Source organism: Apteryx mantelli, chromosome 14 (assembly GCF_036417845.1).
Source record: "Apteryx mantelli isolate bAptMan1 chromosome 14, bAptMan1.hap1, whole genome shotgun sequence".
NCBI classification, from domain to species: domain Eukaryota; kingdom Metazoa; phylum Chordata; class Aves; order Apterygiformes; family Apterygidae; genus Apteryx; species Apteryx mantelli.
The window spans coordinates 828,550-847,987 of NC_089991.1; the positions used below are offsets into that span (position 1 = coordinate 828,550).

At 41.5% G+C, this 19,438-nt stretch overlaps 1 protein-coding gene across 1 annotated transcript in view; it reads right to left on the minus strand.

The window, feature by feature from the left end:
* SH3RF2 (SH3 domain containing ring finger 2) overlaps positions 1-19,438 on the minus strand; it is a 64,468-nt gene that overhangs the window by 20,096 nt on the left and 24,934 nt on the right. The window contains exons 3-5 of the mRNA XM_067304931.1: positions 14,997-15,323; positions 3,095-3,189; positions 605-775 (exon numbers count right to left, since the gene is read on the minus strand). Coding sequence (XP_067161032.1) covers positions 605-775; positions 3,095-3,189; positions 14,997-15,323 — 593 coding nt within the window. The remainder of the gene's footprint in view (positions 1-604; positions 776-3,094; positions 3,190-14,996; positions 15,324-19,438) is intronic.

The window sequence follows — 19,438 nt, forward strand, 5'->3', positions numbered from 1 at the left end:
ACACAATTGTGAGTCTAAAAGAGCCTTCAGCTTGTAGTTTCCCTTCTGGCAGAAGAAAAGACTGGAGTCATCCAAAATGAATAAAGGTGAGTCTGAGCACACACAAGCCCTACTGTTTGTTCTGGCTCCCTGACCAACTAAACAAAATGTGTTGCATTGTGTCACCTACAGGTTTCTACTTGAACTTCTGGGCTGAATTGAACAGTCCTGAAAGAAGCTTCTGATGTCTCTGACATCCCAGTTTTAAAACAAGCAGATGAAGGTTGATGCTGCACTGTTAATCTGTCTATGTAATCTGGACCATGCCCCACCTCTGAGGGGAACACTGGTGAATCCCTTCAGCTGCCTGACTTCTCTTTGCAACAGTACCTGGTTTTCTGGAGGGAGATGCAATTCCCATGTAGTACATGCAGTCTAGTCAGTACATAAATAAAGGAGTGAGAGCTGCAAGATGTCATCCCACCAAGATGAGGAATAAATAGCCATTATTAATAGTCAAGAACCCATTGTAGTGATCTCACCTCAGGGATGAGAAGACCCAATATCCCATGTGTAACCCAGTCCCTTCTGCAAATGCTTTTGTTTCATGTAAGAAAAATCAGACCTGAAGAGGGGAGCAACGTAATTGCTAGGGAAGATCCCCACTCTTCCTGTGACAAGTGACATTCCCCGCAGCCAGCCATCATGGTATTTCCCAAAGACACGGACCCCTTCTCCTTTCTGCAGCTCCAGTTCATCTGGTCCATGAGCCATATAGGAATGGAGAGCCACACACCTGGAGAGAAGAGAGAGGGAGATGAAGGGAAGGGAACACGGGCTGTAGAGAAGTAACTGCCTTAATGCAAAATGGTTGAAGCATATCCTGAAGTTCCTGGTTTTAATCATGCTGAAGAACTGATGCAGCTGGCTTTGGGTGAGTGGCAGCTGTTTGCCTGAAACCTCTTCAAACAGTGCTTGCATCAAATATTTGGGTGCTGCTGTTATTGTAGAGAGAACTTGCAGAGAAGAAACTGCCTATAACTTGAGGCCAAAGGGAATATGAATAAAAGAAAAGCCAACAGAAATGAAGAACAAAGTAGATCTTGTCAATGGTTTCTGTCCCAGAAGTGTCAGCCAAGTCAGCCAAGGGCGACAAGCAAGAATTAGGGAGGAGAGCGTTGTTGTTCTTGACCTTACAAAGTGAGTACTCCATTGACATAACTGATTAAGGACTAACATGTACCTGTCCTAAGGCAAAGCAGCATAAAAGAGTGAAGTTAAGATGCTCTGTTCGAGTGATAGCATCAAGAATACATTCTGCCTTTGAAGTACATGGTGAGCAAGAGGCCTTGCATCTGCTTGCCTTGAGCATCATCTGGAGATGTTAAGAGGAGTGGGGAGGAGCATTCCTCATGCAGCAACACAAAGCATCTCTGAAGAAGCACTAGTGTATTAACACTATCTTCCTTGCTTTCCTTGTTCTCCTATGGGCAGGCATCCATAGCAGTTTAAAAGAACATCCAGACTTTAGCCGCTATCACTGGGGACCTTTAAGAATAAAGTAGATAAATAAGGAATGACTGAGATGTAGATGGTTCTGCTTTGGACTAGTGATGAAATTGGACTAGAAAGATCATTTGAGATTCCTTCTAGATATCTCTGTCTTTATTCTGAGATTTTGTCTAGGCAATGAGATTATTTGTTCTCCACAGTGAACCATACGTGAATGTACAGCAAAACAGAAGCAAAACAAAAGGCGTATTTCTCAAAAATTCTCCTCTATTTGTTCTTGGGTTTTATTCTTACATAGGGTCCTGGTGGCTTTAAAGAATTTTCATTTTTCTCCGGTGGAACACCTTTAATTAAATTGTATTTTTGTTTTCTTTGGGGGATATGATCTACTCCTAAATAGTAATGAGTTACAATTATCATTTCCTCTAAACCAGGTATTATTAAAGAAGAGAAGAAAACAAAAAAACAGACTGACAAGGACTATCCCATAACTTTAAAAAAGGTTTGTTCTCACTCCCTGTTGTTCAGAACAATCACTTGAAAGTTTGACTTGAAAAGTCTGTCTTTATAGAAATGATTTTTCCTTTTATTTCTTGCACAGACCAGGCAAGCTTCAGTACAAGGGTGTTATAATTCTGCACTAGTTCATCTTTTCACACAGGACTCATCTTCAAGGACAGGATATGCACATATTGGTTTGATATTGTGGGGCTGAAAAAGGAGCTGTACAAAACAGGAAGCTGATTCTGTAAACACTAAAATACAGTCCTCATTCTGTCTCATTATTTCATCGTTTTAAGGTCTTAAGAGTTTTCTTGTGTTCTAGATTAGGTATGTGTGAGTCTTGGATAACCTAAGCTAATGCATGAGTATAGCAAATATTGTGAGGGCAATACAGATTTATAGATATTGCTCATTTATACTAATGTTTCCAAAGGTCTGGCTTGATACCATGGAGGTGCTAATTACCGTGTAGGCAGCTTGCTGCTATTTTGTTATTACTGGGTAGCTTACTATAATGCCAGGCTGATGAATCTTATCTAGAGGAAAACAAATCACCAAGTATATTTGCAAATTTTAACTCTACTTATTTGGGAAAGTTCTACCAGATTGGATCATACAAAACATTAGTGAGCTTTACTGTCTTAAAATAAATAGCTAGAGATATTTAAGGGGTAATTTGTTTCTTTATATTTAAAAATTTAAAATATGCTGCTGATAAATGGGCAGAACTAGATATCTAGAAATAAGTGAGGTAATAAGGTGCAAAGATGGTTCACATACTGAGAATATAATAATTCAAATAGCTGAGCATAATAATTAGGGAATGGTCAGAATCTACCTTGAATGTTTCCAGTAGGATACCTAAATTCCTTTATGGCCCTTGATTTCCCTAAAATTAATCTTTGAGTAATATTGTCATATTAATCTCTTGGTTAGAACAGCAAAGTATGAATGAACATAAGGAATCCTGCATTCTAATCTGCTTTTATCTTCTGATTCCGAAAACTCAGGCAGGTGTTCTGCCATGGTTAGATAAGCCTCAGGAGAAGATACTGAGAATTGCATGACACCACCACCAAGTTTCAGTTTCTTTACGTACATATTAGCCGATATGTGATGCTGCAGATGGGGAAGAGTGACAATGGCTGCTGAATGCCCCAAAGATCCTGGCGCAGGATAGTAAGATGCACTGACCTACAGAAAAAAAGGAAACAGAAAACAAAATATTAATCTGAATATAGGCTTATTTTAGCCATTGGAACAGCAGCTAACAGTGTTTGACAGGCCTCGCGAACACTTCAAAAAAGAGAGATCAAGCTTCTTCACAGGAGGATTTCCATTGGTCTGTGGCTCTGATAAATACCATGTAATGACAGATCCAGAGAGGACAACTGATTCAAGTGTAACCCTGTTCTGTGGCAATTACTTGCTTCCCTTGACATCTTTCCAGTAGATTGCATGGAATGAGATGAGTATATCAGTTCGTTTTGTAGGAGATAAACGTCTACATTTCAAACCCCTGACTACATGGCAATTAATGCTGATCGTCATTCTCAGTCAGGTGCAGTCACAGCAGTGAAGCTGCAGGCATAAAACAAATGGAAACTTAAGATACAGCATCTCTGAGTTACAGAAATGCTGGTGGGAAGGGACTTTTGGGGGTCATCTGGTTCAATCCCCTGCTTGAAGCAGGACTGTCATTGACACAAGGTCAGTTAAAGTGCCTTTGATTTATTTACAAAGATATTTCAGGGGAAAGAAGAATTTGGAGCATTTGGTGAAAAAGTTTAAAATGCAATAGCAGGAGGACTCATGGTGGTCGTTCTGCTTTAACACAGACAATTTCCTGGGTAGAGTTTGGTAGGGCTGACTGTGCTCCTCCTGTCCTGTAAATAAATAACAAACTCAAATTTTCATATCATACTGAGATCATTCATCAGTGGCTGATGTACTTGCACCCTGTACTTACAATACTAAAAACAGGGACTAGTTCCACTGAGGCCAGTAAAATAACACAGGTAGCAAATAGACAAGGATCGCTCCTATATGCTTATAACAGAAATAAATGGGCTTTGCCTAGGTTTGTAGTGCACTGCTCTTAGTGCAGTTTCATCTTTGATTCACTTCTGTTTGCGAGTGAATTCTGCGCTCAGAATGGCTACGGCAGGATGCATCTGGGTGGGCAGTCTGCTGTTGCTGGAAAGATGCCAACCTGCAGGCTTATTAGGACGGCTAATCTTGTGTTTGAGGGTTTTTTTCAGAACAATGATTAAACAGGATAAACTTAAATTAGCAGCCACAACTTTCAAATGTTAAGTTTGAGCCCTAAATCTGCTAAATCTGTAATTGTGGTCAGTCTTAAATATGACATCCACTTGAGTGGGGAGACACTCATTCATCCTTATCCTTGTTTTCTGTGTTTTCTCATTCCTTTTTGGTAAGCTCTGAACAAAGTGAGTGCCTTTGATGCATTTACTATGTCTAATGCCCACTTCAGGAAGAAGAATGAGTTTGGCAAAAAACAAATGTAAAATCCAGACCTGCTAACCAGTAGGAGACTGTCACGTCTGTCAGATGAGAGACTTGTATAATCATTGTCATTTCACTTGCTATTTATTTAGCTCTAGCTGGGTGCGTGGGCATTGTATAAAACACAAATAATACAGTCCTTGCCCCAGTGATCTTTTAATAACTATTATTAAAGCTATTTACCATGTCTATGGCGTCCTTCTTCTGAAGAGCTCCATAAACCTTTGCATATATACGATGCCAGCCTTGCCAGGTAGAGGAAAATAACTGTCTGCTGTACAGCTTGTGGTACAAGAGCATGGGAAGGGGAGTCTTTCATTTGCATATGGTTTGAGGTAGCTGTTTCCCTACCATCATTTTGCATCTAAGGAGAGGTACCAATCAACCTAATGCCCAGTTTGTCCTCCTCTCGTAGGAGTCTTTCATGTTTAAAGGAGGAACCTCAGCATCATTTTTGCTGTCAAAGTAATTTTTGGCCGCTGTGTATTGAACAAGTCCTTGCCACATCTGCTGCTGAGGTAGGTAAAAGCTCTTGCTTCTGTTGCAAATAGGCTGAAAGTCGGAAGATAAATCTTTTAACCTCTCTGTAGTCCTGGTAAGGTACGAGCACAGAGGGCAGTGTACTGGGGCTGTTTCCCCTGTTGCTTCGTACTTCTCATCAGAAATCTGCGTGGCATCGTCAGCTTGCTCTATTTTTTGAGGAGAGGTGCGTGCTGCCTAACTTTCTCTGCCTGATATTCCCCTCTGACTTTCTTGCTGTTTACCTGTGACTTCAGAACTTGCCTCGTGGGTTTTTTTTCTTGTTCTTGTTTTGAGTTTTGTTTTAATTGTCCTTCACGTTCACTGGGCTCTGGCTTTGTGGCTTGTGCTCTCAGCATGGGAAGGGAGGCCTTTTGCTTTGGGCAGACCTTGTGTTCATGACAGGCGGCTCTTCCCTCTCACACGGCACTGATGTTTGCAGAAGCTGTGCCTCCGCAAGGCCACTGCGAAGAGGTGAGGCTGCTGTTCAAAGTGTAAAGGTCATTCAGTGGAAAGAATTGGATTTTGGCGTCAGACATGGACAGCTGCAGGCTCATTCCAGTCCCTGCTATTGAAAGCTACCTGAAGTGGTTCACCATTTTCATCTTTTTGCCTAGGCAATCTAAGAAGTCCTGCGAGGGATGGATACTGTGGAGTGCAGCGGGGCTGAGCCAACGCACTCAGGTGAGGCCGTTAAACTATCACAACACCCAGCAGCCCACATCTCTCCCAGCGTGACCCCTTCAGTAATTAGCACGGGGAAAGGCAGAGAATTCCCACACGTCCATTATCTTTAATGCCTGAACTTTGCACCCTCCTGCCGCCATACGGCAATAAAGACCTGGCATTCTCTTCTCTGCCCTGGGTCCCTTGATATTCTGATCCTAAAACTTATTTAGTTAACAACACTGAAACCCTGTTATGTCGTATACTTTACGAGTGGTTTTCAGATGTTGAAGACAGATAGGTAGCTATTGGTTTCTTTTGAAGTGAATGTCAAGATTTATTGACTGAAAAGCTATTGTTCAGCCTACTGGAGGAGAGCACATGTTCAAATTCCTGAAAAGTCAGTGTGTGCTTTACTGCATTCACCCTAGGTTTATTCATCAGAGATCTGGAAGCTGGTCTTATTACTATAGCAAGTTTCTTTACTTTAGAATGCTTTAGAAGGTGAATAAAGTGTAATGAATCCACGTTGCTATAACCTTTCCTTCCTGTTAGCTTCTGAGACCAGAAGAGACTGAGATTTGTATGTGGTAGAGGAATTGTATGTGGTAGAAATTGCTTTAACTTTCCTTGGTTGCAGCTAGTTAGGGTGCTGCTGTTCACATGTGTCATTGGTTCTGTCTGTCTTTGAAAAAACAAATGAGCGAATGATTCATCATTTGATTATTTTTGGCTGTTCACAAACCAAACTTTTCTGCTGTGCCAGAGTTTTTCCTACTTTCTCACCCATTTGTATGTCCTCACATTTTCAAGTTATTGATATACTTGGTATTTAATTTCCAGCACTGTTCATGGGCAAAGTTCCCCCCAGAAAGGAGTGAGGCACAAATACAGAACATCTACAAACAAAAGAAACTTGGGACTATGTTCGCTTTTGAGTTAATCCTTTGCAATTGTCTTGGCTAAAGCCACACTGGTGCATGATTGTAACTGAGACCACATTTTGCTTTTTATTGCTCTTGGTATCAATGAAAGGATTAAATCTGACCATTTAAGAGAATTCAGTATGGTGTGTGGGAAGTGAGAGAAAACTGGCAGTGAACTAGCTGTGTTTGGTGAGAACCGCAGGGGCAGTCATTACTGTTTGGTCTCCTCCCACACTGAGCTCTCCTGGAGACGAGCTTATTTGAAGTGGGGCTTGCACAAGTTACTGGAGGGTTTGAACACACTGTAGGCAAGGAACTCGGGTCCAGTTACTTTTTAGTGGCCCAGGCTGGAATATCACCTCAGGGTCCCCATCTGCCACAGGCTGCTTGTAAACCAGGCAGAGGAGGGGAAACCTGAGCACAAAGCTGACTCATTTTTATTTGTGCAGAAAAGATGAGCTTCAGACAAGGTCCATCAACTTAAGAGGTTGTGTCACTCATTTTCCTTATCACTAACAGTCTTGGTGCCAGTTCATCCTGCAAAATCAGCCTGTACTCTAGCAGCTACTAGCAGATAATGGCTGTCGCTTGCTTGCCCTGAGAGAAAACATTTGTTGAGCATTATGGCTAATTTATCTAGGCCAGCAAAGAAGAGCAGGCACATGCAGGTTAAAATGTCTCATATACCTCTGAACCCTTCTAGGAAAGGGGGTTGGAGAGATAGTGTGAGTAAAAGTATAGAGGAACTACTCATGGCTAATGAGAGGGCTGTGATTAGTCATTTCATTAGTTCAGCAGTTTATTTCAAGGCCTTAAACTTAGGCAAATAGGATGATCTCTCTGGAGCTGGTAAACTCTGCAGCTTCATCTCCAGTGTACTGCACATGCTGGAAGGAGAACGGGAACCTCCCAGATGCAGAGAATGAGACACAGAGATTTTTTCATTTCATTTCCAGTGCAAAGTCGGTTACCATTTCACAGCTGTTTTATCGAATGATTGGGAAAACTGGTACCAGAGCTATTAGAGATTGAAAATGCTAATCCTTTGCCAAAAACATGCAAAGATTAAAAAACCTGAAGTATATTAGCTAACTATACAAAATACTTTGATTAAGAAATGCTACTGCAGTGCTCAATGGAAGATATAGGTCTAAGTGTCTTCTCCTCTCACTTTTTTTCCCTGTCTGGCTGGGCTATGTCTCCTGGAATGTGTATTGGCCTCTTCCCTCTTGGTGAGGAGACTTGCGTCATGGGAAGGTTATCTGACTAGGGAATTCCTGCCACACACTGGGCTATATCCTGCTGGGAGCTGTATGACAGCATGTTTTAATGGAGATATTTTGCTTGTTGGCTGCAAACTGATTTAGCAATTGGGATGCAAGGTCTTTCAATGAAAACTGAAAATTTTCTAGGGAAGGCAGACCCTTCCCTTGCACTTGAAAGTCCAATTCTGTCAAAGAGCAAAAGCAAAACAATTTAATCTGGACTTTTTTCACCAGCCTTAGCTGCCTTCTTGTTCACCCTTTCAGTAGCGAGGCAGAGGATTAAATGAAACAAGGACAACAAAATCTTTTTCCTCCAGAGGTGCTTCCCTCCGGGCAGGGGGCTGAAGCACATAGTAGTAATATCCTGCACTTCTATAATGCCTTAGCTTTGGAGGATCTCCAAGTGCTTTACAAACACTAAGAGATTAGCAAAGTCTCTGAAAACCCTCAGAAGCAGGGAGGTTTTGTTATCTCTGTTTCACAGATGGGAAGGCTGAGGTCCATCGCATGAGATGGAAGAAGCAGCATTGCCCCACCTGGCACTGCACCAGCTCTGGGAATTGGGAACTGTGTCCTCTTGGGTTATCAATCTACCACCTTTCACAGCCAAAATATGTTTTTGAAAGAACTGTGAAAACAAGCGGTGCTGTTGAGCCCTGCACAGGAAGGTCTATCTTACTGAACACGCTGGTCTGTGCCATCAGTGTGCCTACCTTACGTACCTTCCAGTACCCGTGAACTTTGCTTTTCTTTTTGTCGTCTTTATGCTTACAACACAACCAATCTGGGTCAAAGAGGTTCTGGTGGCAGGTTGTCACGGGGGAATAGAGTAAGCAGTGTATTGGCCTGTCTTCACAGACTGGACCCAAGAGTTTGAAGGAAAGGATGGCACCGTTCAATTTGGCATTTTCATGATACTCTGTTCTGCTGATTTATCCCTTCTAAAGCATAAAAATGTGTCCTGGGGTGAAACTAAAGTGAGCAATCAGTTCATCCATATTTGAAATTCAGTCCTATGTAAGCTGAAGGGCATTAGCCATATTGCCCCGTTGGAGGAGTGCTGCTGTTTTCAGGAGGTGAAAACACGGTTCCCAGCAGTAGAACTCCTTTAGTGGAGAGTCCCTGGGAAATCTTAGGCTGGTGGAAAGTTACTGGGCTGGAATTTGGCTAGCAGTTGTGCTCTCCAGTAAAGGCCGCAGGATCTTTAATGATGCAGGTAGTCAGAGCTTTCATCTCTTATTCATTTCAAACCTAATTTCTAGTGATCATGTCTTTAATGCAGTGCTGGGGCATTTTCTTAGCATGGACCTGGCGGAAAAAAGTGACTCACCAGCTCTGTTTGTCTGCAGTGAATTTAGTTAATTAAACCTCCAGTAACTGCAGCCTCTGTTTCTGGACCTGGAATGGCAGGTAAGCTTCAAACCATCTTTGCATTTCTTGTTTTCTAGTCCTGGTGGAGATCAGACCTGCCTCTCACATAAATGAAGCTGATTGGAAGTTATCATTCTGTTTAAATAATTTTGATAATCAAAAGCTTTGAAATTTGGGGTTTCTTTTCCTGTACTGGAGCAAAATTAAAACCTTTTGCTAGTATTCCTGATGGAACTGCCACTTCTGAATGGAGAGGTTAATTTTTTTGATCTCTCTCCATTCCCACTCGGCACATGAGCAGCAATCCCTTCAGAGCCTGTGTCAAAACTGTTTTTGTGTTTTCAACAAGAAATATTTCATTGAATGTTTTCTAGCTAGGTATAAGTATAAAGGTGATTTCAGCATTTAGTTTTGCTGCATCTCCTACAAGTACCTTGCAAGCCCTTAAAAGTACAACATTTTATCGTCTGTCTCTTAACACCCTTTCTTACTCCATCTCCCTGTCCAGCTTGTCCCTAACATGTTTTCTAGCCTGGCTTCTTCTAGAGCTCTTACTTCTCCCTGCTGAACCAGGGGAATTCCTTGGCAAGAGAGTGTTCGTGAGATGATTTGTGGGTTAGGGATATTTTCCCCTTTCCATTGCAAAGGCAGTAAATGCTCTTGGTGCTATTGAAAGTCCATGTTTCAGATGATTTTATAATATAAGAAAACCCAAATGTACTTGATGGTGGATGTCAGGTTTATTGGCTCACTTTAATGAGTAGTAAAGGGTAGTAGCAGCTTATAGTCAAATGTTTCCTGACCCAAGTACTGCCAAGCCCACAGCAATAAGCTTAGTTGTGACCGGGAAATGAGCTCAGCAGTTTGACGAGAGATTCCTGTAGCTTCATGTGTTTTCTCTTGGAAGCAGAGAGGAAAGGTTCAGGCTAGCAGTGGAGCATTCTCCCTCTCCCCTGCAGCCTGCTCAGTTGCACAACATAACACATGCACAGACAGGGTGAGCCACAAGCCCTGCAAACTGGTTTTAGCTCCACTGTGGTGCATGGCTTGGCAGTGCTAAAAGGAAGGAAGAGTATTTTAATGTGCCAGCACTTACAGAGGTGGTAGGAGGGCCTGTAGGAATGCCAGCCTCTCCCAGTTTATTCCCTTTTATGGACTGAAATGAGTCTGATCTGATCCCCTCAGTGCAAATGCCAGGCAATCAGGTACGTAATGTTTGGGAAACTATAGAAATACCTGGCACAGCTTTTTTAACCATTTCTTTTTCCTGATAAACTGTGCTTTCTCCTGCCATGTGCCCGCCTCCCTGGGGATGTCAGCACAGGGCTTTTCAAAATGCTAACTCTCTTCCTTGTTTCCCTGGAACATATGTAGCTTTATAGCTTAGGGCAAGTGTCACATAACTAGAGATTACTGGAAAATTCCCACTTTTATGTGGGGGGGAAAAAAAACCCTAAAACCCCCAAATTAAGGGATGGACACCTCCATTCAAAATGCCTGTAAAAAAAAAAATTCTTTTTTAATTACTAGATCTAAATCTATCTTCAATATCTGTCTGGAAGCATGCTCTTGCAGAGGAGATAGATTGGAAGGCTCAAATGGTTATAGGGTCACTTGTTTTTCTGTTTCGGATTGCTAAGGTTCTTTTCTGCCTCATGCCCAAATGACCACTGATGCTAAGATTCTCCCTTCTGCGATCCTAAGCCTTGCTTCTTTCAAACCTGGTTGCAGCATTACTCCTTTCCTTCCAATTAGCCTCATAAGGCCTTAAATCCTTGTCTCACAGAGGGTATGAAACTAGGTCATTGCCTGAAAGGACAAAATTCACAGTCAAGCAGACTTAGGGCGGTGTGTTCCAATGGAGCAAGCATCTGCCCGGCAAGGGGAGGTGCGAGCAGCAGGGCTCAGGGATGCTGCTGACGAGGGCAGTTTCTCTCTCTGAGGGAGAAAAGCTCTGGTGTTTGGGTGTGGGGCCTGGCGGCTGTGGCTGCTCAGACTTCGTTGGGTTTCACATGGAAGCCCCAGATAGGAGAACATGGACTTTCCCTCGCTCCCAGGGTGGGCGGATGCTGCAGTGTGCATTCCTCATGCCAGTGATTCACCCACTAACCGGGTGAGCAGAGCCTCTGCGGCTTCACCCAGTGCTCCTCATTCTTATGCAAATACTCGTTCCCTTCCAGCGCCATACCTCCTTCTGTATGGCAAAAAGGCATGGCATCAGCACTCCCTTCAAGAGGGCTTGGCAAGGCAAGTATTTTCCAACCCTTCTACATGTGGGTTTTTCCCCCTTTCAAAGGCTACTGCATATAGCTAAGCCCTTCTTCAGCTAAAACTATCCAACCCTATACACTGTCTTATGGGACAACCTCCATTTAACAACCAGTGAAATCCTTACCTACTTTTCTCTCAAAAATTATTCAGTCTTGCCTGCCAGGTTTTGGAAAACCCTTCTGAGACACTGTGCTGTTTGCAGGTGGCTCCCAGATGGATCACAAACAAGGATCCATATTCATTACTCAGCGGAGTTATGAGTACAGACTTGACACCTGGATGAACTGTGCTGAGGATTACAACCAGGAGTTGAAACCGCTGAGCTGGAGATTCGGCTCCATCTGGTGCACCATATTTGTGACCACCCACAAAGGTCTAGGCTACCCAACTTCTGAAAACTTACTAGAGGGCACAAAAATGCACAGAAGTAATTAAGGGTGCAGTTCAATCTGTATAACTCTTTCGTTTATATCATTGCTAATAACAAAAAAATCCAGTTTGCTCAGACTCCAAGGCTGAACTTTCAGCGTTGGCATTAGGTGCACAACTGTTCATTATCTTATCTGGAGTAGTTTAGATCCAAGAAACAGATCTTCTTCGCTCCAGATGATGATGTGTATATAAAATTAATTGTCATGATGCAACCATGCTTTTGGAGATGAACTACCATTTTTTCAAAAGTCGTTACTATCAGGGAAAATTTTTCACAAGAAGTTGACAAGCTCTGGATAAAATAATCTTTGGAATTAACATCAACCCTTGTCTCTCCCATTGTTTTACAATTATTCTTTATTCATTATTCTTTATTCTTAACCTTGGAATCTTTGTTCTGATCATGAAGGTTCCCTTATTAACAAATTGCCCACGGTAGCTTTCAATCTGATTAATATTAGAAATATTAGAAAACAATATTAAAAAACAACACTATCTAACCTGGCAGTTTGTGTCTAGACTTGCATAAGGATTTCAAATATGCAGGTCAGTCAAATACAGCAACCCAAATCCAGATATGAAAAAGGGAAAAACTGCAACCTCTGTGGCCACAAGAAGAACAAATATACCCTCCTGTAAATCTCCAGGAAAAAAAAATTATCATATAGTAAAAAGGAAATTCAGAACCATTCTAAAGCAACAAGTTAACATTTTCACTCTATTGCTTATGCTGTTGACAATAGTTCACACTGAGACATTTTTGGTAAAATGATATTGGGTTCATGAGACATGATACAATTTCAATTGAATTATAGTTCTATTGTAAGGCTTCATTTCCTCTCACATAAAACAGGATCTAACATCCAAGGCTTTTTGCAGGCTATTGCTAAGTACAAAATGCCTGCTGGGTTTTATTGCATAGAGACTGAGCTACTAGGGGCTGGCTTATTGCTTTATAAAGCACTTAAAGCAACCTTGAATATGACAGATGTCATATAAATCTGAACAAAAGCTTTTTTTTCCCATTTCAAATGATCTGTAAAGATTCTGTATTGAGATCATAGGTCAGAGTGTGAAAAAGGAATGAGACTTTTTCTCCTAAAATAAGGAGAGAATATAGTCCAAAGGTCAGTCTAGCTTTATTATCTCAGCCGCAAATTCAGCCCCTCTCAGCATAGTCTTAGGTTTAGCTCATAGACAGGCAAGGACTCCAAGGTAATTACTCTCTCATGGTAGAAAACATTCATCTGGAAGTGGATAGGTGTAGGTAGCAGACTGATATAGCATAGGGCAAAGACCCTGAATGCCTTTAAGAAGGGACCCTGGCTAGAAGAAGCAGGAGGCTACATAATTATTTCAGCAGGTATTGTAGCACTGCTGAATAGCACATCTTTGCTTTTTGTGAGGAAGCCTATTCTATAGATGGTTTGCCTTTGGAGAAAACATGATGCGTTAGAATGTAGTAATGAAGCTCCAGGCTTCTGGACAGGATTTCTCATGCTGAAATATCTGCATATGCCCTGCAAACCAGTTGTGAAGCAAGCCCCTGGCATGTTGGGTTTAGTGCACAGGTACAGAGCAGCTGTGCGGTACACACCCAGGAGATCTTATGTATTCCACACGCATAAGCCCTATGGTACACGCGCTGCAGAGCTGGTTGGTGCATGTATAGTGGGCAACTTGCAGCAGACTAGTTGCAGAAAGCACTTTGATTTGGCTGCTGAATGTGCAGGAATCCTATGTAAATGTTTCAAGTCCTCAGGTTCCACCTGTACAAAATTTCCAGGCAGAACTAAGGTTGTGTGTAGGGATATCAAAACATGTGATATCCTGCACAGAGATTTTTGGGTTTTAGTCAATAGTTTTTGAGGTTGGGGAGCTCCTTGTGTACTTGGCTTACCAACAAAATTGAAACACAGTAGAAAAAGAGCAGGTTTCTACTTTTTTGTAAGCACAGTGTCAGATGAAAAGGCCATTAAAACAATCGCTGGCAGTACAGACCCACTCAACACAATGCAGCTTTTTCATTAATCTCACTGGGCTTTTATTGCCTCATAACTGAGGGCCTGATTCTGCAGGCCCTACCATGCTGCTGGTAACCTGACATAGTCATATGGTGAAATATTTCCCCTGCTGAAGTCAGTGGCAAAACTCCCCTTGACTGCAGTCAGTGTATTACCTATCAACTTGGCATTATAGGAACTGGAACACCAAAAGCGTTTATGCCAACACATACTAGTACTTGCAACTTCTGCAAGATCAGCTAAGAAAGGCTCTCATCACTGAAGTAACACAGCTGAGTGTGGCCCATGATTGTTTTTAGCTTTAATTTTGCAGACATTAAGAGCAGTCTATCTTGGATCAACATTGTAATATGGCAAAATAGATGTTTGCTTGTAGCATGAGTTCAGGCATGTACATCGGCATGTGTCTGTAAATAAGCCAAGGCCCAGTTAACTCTCCTGAGAATTCATGTTTTGTATTAATCTTTCTAAAATGGGAAATATTTTATTTGGTAAGTTAAGCTGTCCATTTTCTCATTTTCTATCCGTGCAGCTTACTATTGTAGGAAAGAAATCAGAATGGGAATGTGTTTTATCCAAATTTAGTCACTTTGATAACTTAATCTTTCTTTTTATGAATTCCCTTGGGTCTCTGAACTCTGAAGACACACCTTTCCAATTCAAAAGGAGAGGAGAAAGTCCTAGGCTGCTGGACTTCATAGGTGACATATTGTGTTATAGAAGCTGTTACCAGGGGTATTTTGTCATCTGTCTGTCTTCTAAACAATATGCAAGTCTTAATTGAACTTGGATCATTTATTAACTTAAGTTTTGGCATACTGTTTATATCACCACGAAGAGAAATCCTTAAATGCCAGACTTAATCCTTCCTAAAAGAGCTGTTTTATTGTTTGTTCTTTAGCTCTTTAAATTTCTATCTGCACAGCAAGCATTTCTACCTAGAATTTGCATTTCAGCATAGTACTGTTCCTTTAGTGTTCATACTGCTGCTGTCTTACCTGGACAGGTGTGCCATAAGGAAATTCCACTTTCTCACTGCTCTGGGTTGCCACAGTGGGGTTACTGGAGCTGATGAGCACAGGAGAGCTGATCTCCAAGGTCTGCCGGTCGGTGGGTGAATGGACCATCCTGTTGAGAGTGTTTAAGGCAGTTGTGATTGAGAATTGTCTCAGGCTCTTCCTTCTCGAGTCTGATACCTTGTGGAAAGTTGGTGAATCTGTGCCTTTTGATTTGGGGGATGCTGTTCTTAAAGGTGATGCACATTTAAACTGAGGGGACCAGTGGCTTTTGCTTGTCTGTAGGAGTTGTCTTGCAGTAGTGTTTGGCTGGAACAGAAAGAAGAAAAATTTAATGATGCTATTTCAGAAGTTACACTTTTCATAGATTCAGCCCAGTGACTGCTCTTTTCTTTTTCCTATGTTTTCCTGTCTAGAAGCGCGGTTCTGTTCAGATTTGAGATGACATCATAGGTGATCTTTAAAAATGTGCAGCTCTTTTTTATGTTACTCTTATGTTTTCTGTGGCAAATCCCAAATGCAAAATTACTGATACAAAGCTGACAGCCAAATTAAAATTGGTTTGAAAAATTTGTTGCTTAGACAACGTTACTGAGGCTTGAATGTCTTCTCCCCATCCCTGCCCCCCTCACTCCTCTCCAGTGCTTTACAGAAAGCTTCATTTTTTTATGAAAACCTTTGACTTGCAGAGGTATAAGAGGAGATGGCTGACTCTCCAGCAGAGTGTTATAAGAAACTTTACTCTAAATTAGAAGGGAGATCTGGGCACATCTTCCTCTTCCATTTTGTGCTAGCAAGCTTGGGTGCATTTCACAACAGGATATTAAACCTCTACAGCCGTCTTTTAGGCGTTAGTTTAGAGAAGCCCTCCCTGATAGTGGATAGTTTGTGAGCAGAATTAGATCCAATTACGTCTCTCTAGGCCAAAACATTCATAGCTTGATCCTGTTTCCATTGAAAAAAACAGCTTTTTTTAACCATTGGTTTTAATGAGAGAAGAGTCAGGCACTGAATTTGCATAGAGGCAACATTTAAACAGTATTTCTTGGAAACTGCTGATCACTACAGTATTAATAGCAAAGGGCATGTGGTGACAATGTTTTTTTACCACGATGACTGCCAAAGGAATTAATCACGATTTACTGCTGACATTAACGAATTGCAAAACTTTAAGATTCTCGCCCACTCATGTGAAGCAATATGCTTGGCTCCTGGGATGAACAGGAATTAGTCTAACACAGAATAGGCAGTTGTCTCAAGCATTATCATTTTAAAGCATGGATTGTTTTCATGTTTCCCTCCCCCTCACTTCTTAAATCAAGGTTTAAAAACCATAGTGTGCGCATGTGTACACATATAAAGTGATAATATTGTCATTCCTGTACATAATTAAACCTGAGCCTACACCAGAACCATTTTTCTGCCTTCACTCAGCACTAGGGAACTGAATAAAATGGGGCACAAATTTCAGTGTCAAAGCCAAGAAAAGTCTTGTATCTGCCAAACTAGACCTACCTTTGCCTTCTTCATAATTTATTTCCAATTCCTTGGTTGCTTTATATGGTCCTAGTTAACTTATTTCTGTTAACACCAGATTTAAATAAGTAATTACGGAATTAAAATGATTTCATTAAATGAAAAAACACTTTACAAAATGTATTAGAACTTCAAATAAGATGTTTTACTAGTGTCCTTTTATAAAATAGTAACAAAGAAGTGCTTGCAGTAATTATGATGATTACAATTAATTTTTTTTCTAGGAATTCTTGTTGGTGCCATATACACCCTGCATCTCAAGCTTCACTGTAGGAATACAATTAATGTCCAGGCCAGTGTTAACAACAACAACAAAAAATCATTAGAGCAGGTGGCTTAAAGGGTTCTGGAGACTGACAGGGCCATGAATGCCACCTCTGACGCTCTGGTTTGGCTTGGACCGAGAGAGGCTGCTTGTAACTTGAGGCCCTTGTGATCCAAAGTCAGTTGGTTGGACTTATGATACATGTCCTCAGTGAAACATAGTTATTATACATAATTATAGCAGAACTAATTATAAATATTATTTTGATATTCTGCCAGAAATTTTCTGGGTATTTTTGTACCCCAATTCTGTCCATATTCTGACGGTCTGATTTCAGTGAGGGAGAGGGAAAGCTGTTCTTGCTTTTTAAAACCGAGAGACAGCTAGTGAGCTGTAATGGGCCCCATGGAGAATGGCTTTAACCATAGGGGGTACAGACACAGGGCTGCCTGCTCGGTGTTGCGATGGATTGAACACATGGCTGAGAACAGACTGTACCTACCTCCACAAACAAGATGGGGAAGATCCCTACTTTGTCGCCTAACTTGCCCTCTGCCCAGTTTTCATCAACTCTGCTGATGACTGTGATGATATCACCCTGAAAGGCAGGAGTATATTGTTACCAACCGTCTCTTGTGGGAGAGGTGGATAGTAGGTGTGAAGATGGGTTCACCCTGTAATTTCACAAAGCAACCTTGTTAAATAGCCTCAGCGGTGTGTCCCCTATAAAGTCCTCTGTTCAGCAAAGCTTTTGGTATGTATTTATTCTGAAACACAGGCTTGTCTGCCCTTATTCAGCACAATGCTTAAATATGTTTTTAATTTAAAGGTGCAAGCCTGGCTGAATCAGGACCATGGACATGAATCTAATGCAAAATGCATGAAAAGCACACGAGCTTTTAACTTGTTTGAAGGCTTTCATCATGCAGAGATTCTTCTACAATCACCATGCACAGAACTAATAATGAAAATGGCATTTTTGCTATGTACCAAGGAAAAAAAACTATGCGAGTGTCTAGGTAAGTGGTGTCATGCTGCCAAGAAAATCAGATCACTTTTAGGAGTTGAAAAATCCTGATATTATTGAAGTGGAAATAGTTGAAATACTCCAGAGGAAAAAAAGCTGGTTTGTACTGACAGATAGATAAATCTCTTTGGAAAGACCTACACTCTGAGCAACCCAGCAAAAATTAAATCTTGTTGATTTTTAATATATTTTAATTTCATCTTTTTAAGGCTATCTGCCAGGGGTGTGTGTTTTGGAGGGAGGGAATAAAGAATTCTACAGGAACAAATTTATGTTTTTCTCCCTTTTGAACTAATACACAAAGTTCGGGGCTAAAATTTTATCGACTCCAAGGTTCCAAGTGGCACAGGAGGCTGGCTACTACTGGCCAAAATGTTTGCTTTCACACAGGGTACGTGCACAAAATTTCCATTTGAGTTGGTGGAAGTTTTGTATTAATCTTGCAGTGAGGTAAATGGCTCTTGAGGTTCAGACAGAAAAATCAAGGCTATCTGCTGGCTACTTCCTTGCATAATAAGAGATTGCTACTTGATAGTGCGCTAGAATCACTACATAAATTTCCAGGCAGGTTTGTTGCCAAATTACTGTCAGCTTATCCCAGAGACAGGGCAAGGATATGTGAAGATGGGGCAAACAGCAGGATGTTAAACAGAAAGATAGAGGTGTCTTGTCCAGATGTGAGAGGTGATGAGGAAGAGAAGCTACCTGCTGAGCCAGGTGCAACTTGCAGGACTCCTGTGAGAACAGGCAGCAAGAACTTAAGCTTTGGAGGTGGTTTTTTGTTTTGTTTTGTTTTTTTGTTTGTTTTGTTTTGTTTTAAACACACAGTTCAGAAGCCAGCTCTTATTTTTGAAAAATTAGATCAAGCTGCCTCCAGCAGAACTTTGGTCTAAAGCCAGGCTGTGTTTCACCTTGGACAAATGCAAGTCTTGCATCACCCATCCAAGGCTCCAGCATGCCTGTGTTAAGGTTCTCCTGTCTGCTAGGGCTGCAGGAAGCTGAGATTATTTCTTTAAGATGGCTTGCAGAGAGGAGGGATTCCCCAGTTACCCCTGCCGCTGGCCAGTTATCCAGGACTGCTATGCTCAGTTGGAGGAAGACGCAGTATTGGCCCTGGCGTTTCCTCGAGGTTATTGCAGAAGGAAGTTACTGAAGTAACTACTCCAATCTTTCAACACTTCATACAGCAACTGATTGGTGTTGCAAAGCATGAGTATAGGAGGATGTTCTTGCCTCTTTGAAGAAGCATCTGTTTGTTTTAGATGTGTGCTAACTCTCCATGTGTGAACTTTGCTGTGGGAGTGGAGATGAGCACAGCCTCCTAAAGCAAGTAAACAGAATGAGTAAGCAGTGAAACAAAGACAAATAAATTGAAAAAGAAAAAACAAATCCAAACGGCAGAAAACTGAGGAAGGTGCCTCCTGTTAATAAGTAAATCATAATGACAAAGGAAGGGTTGCTGGCTCTCCAGGTTCTTTGTGTCTGCACTAGCAAGGAGAAAACCCATGTTTTATAGCGCTACTGGTGATGTGTGATGCTGCTCTGAGAACTGTTTTTTCTCTTTTGGTTCCTCCCCTTCTTAGTCAGAAACCACAG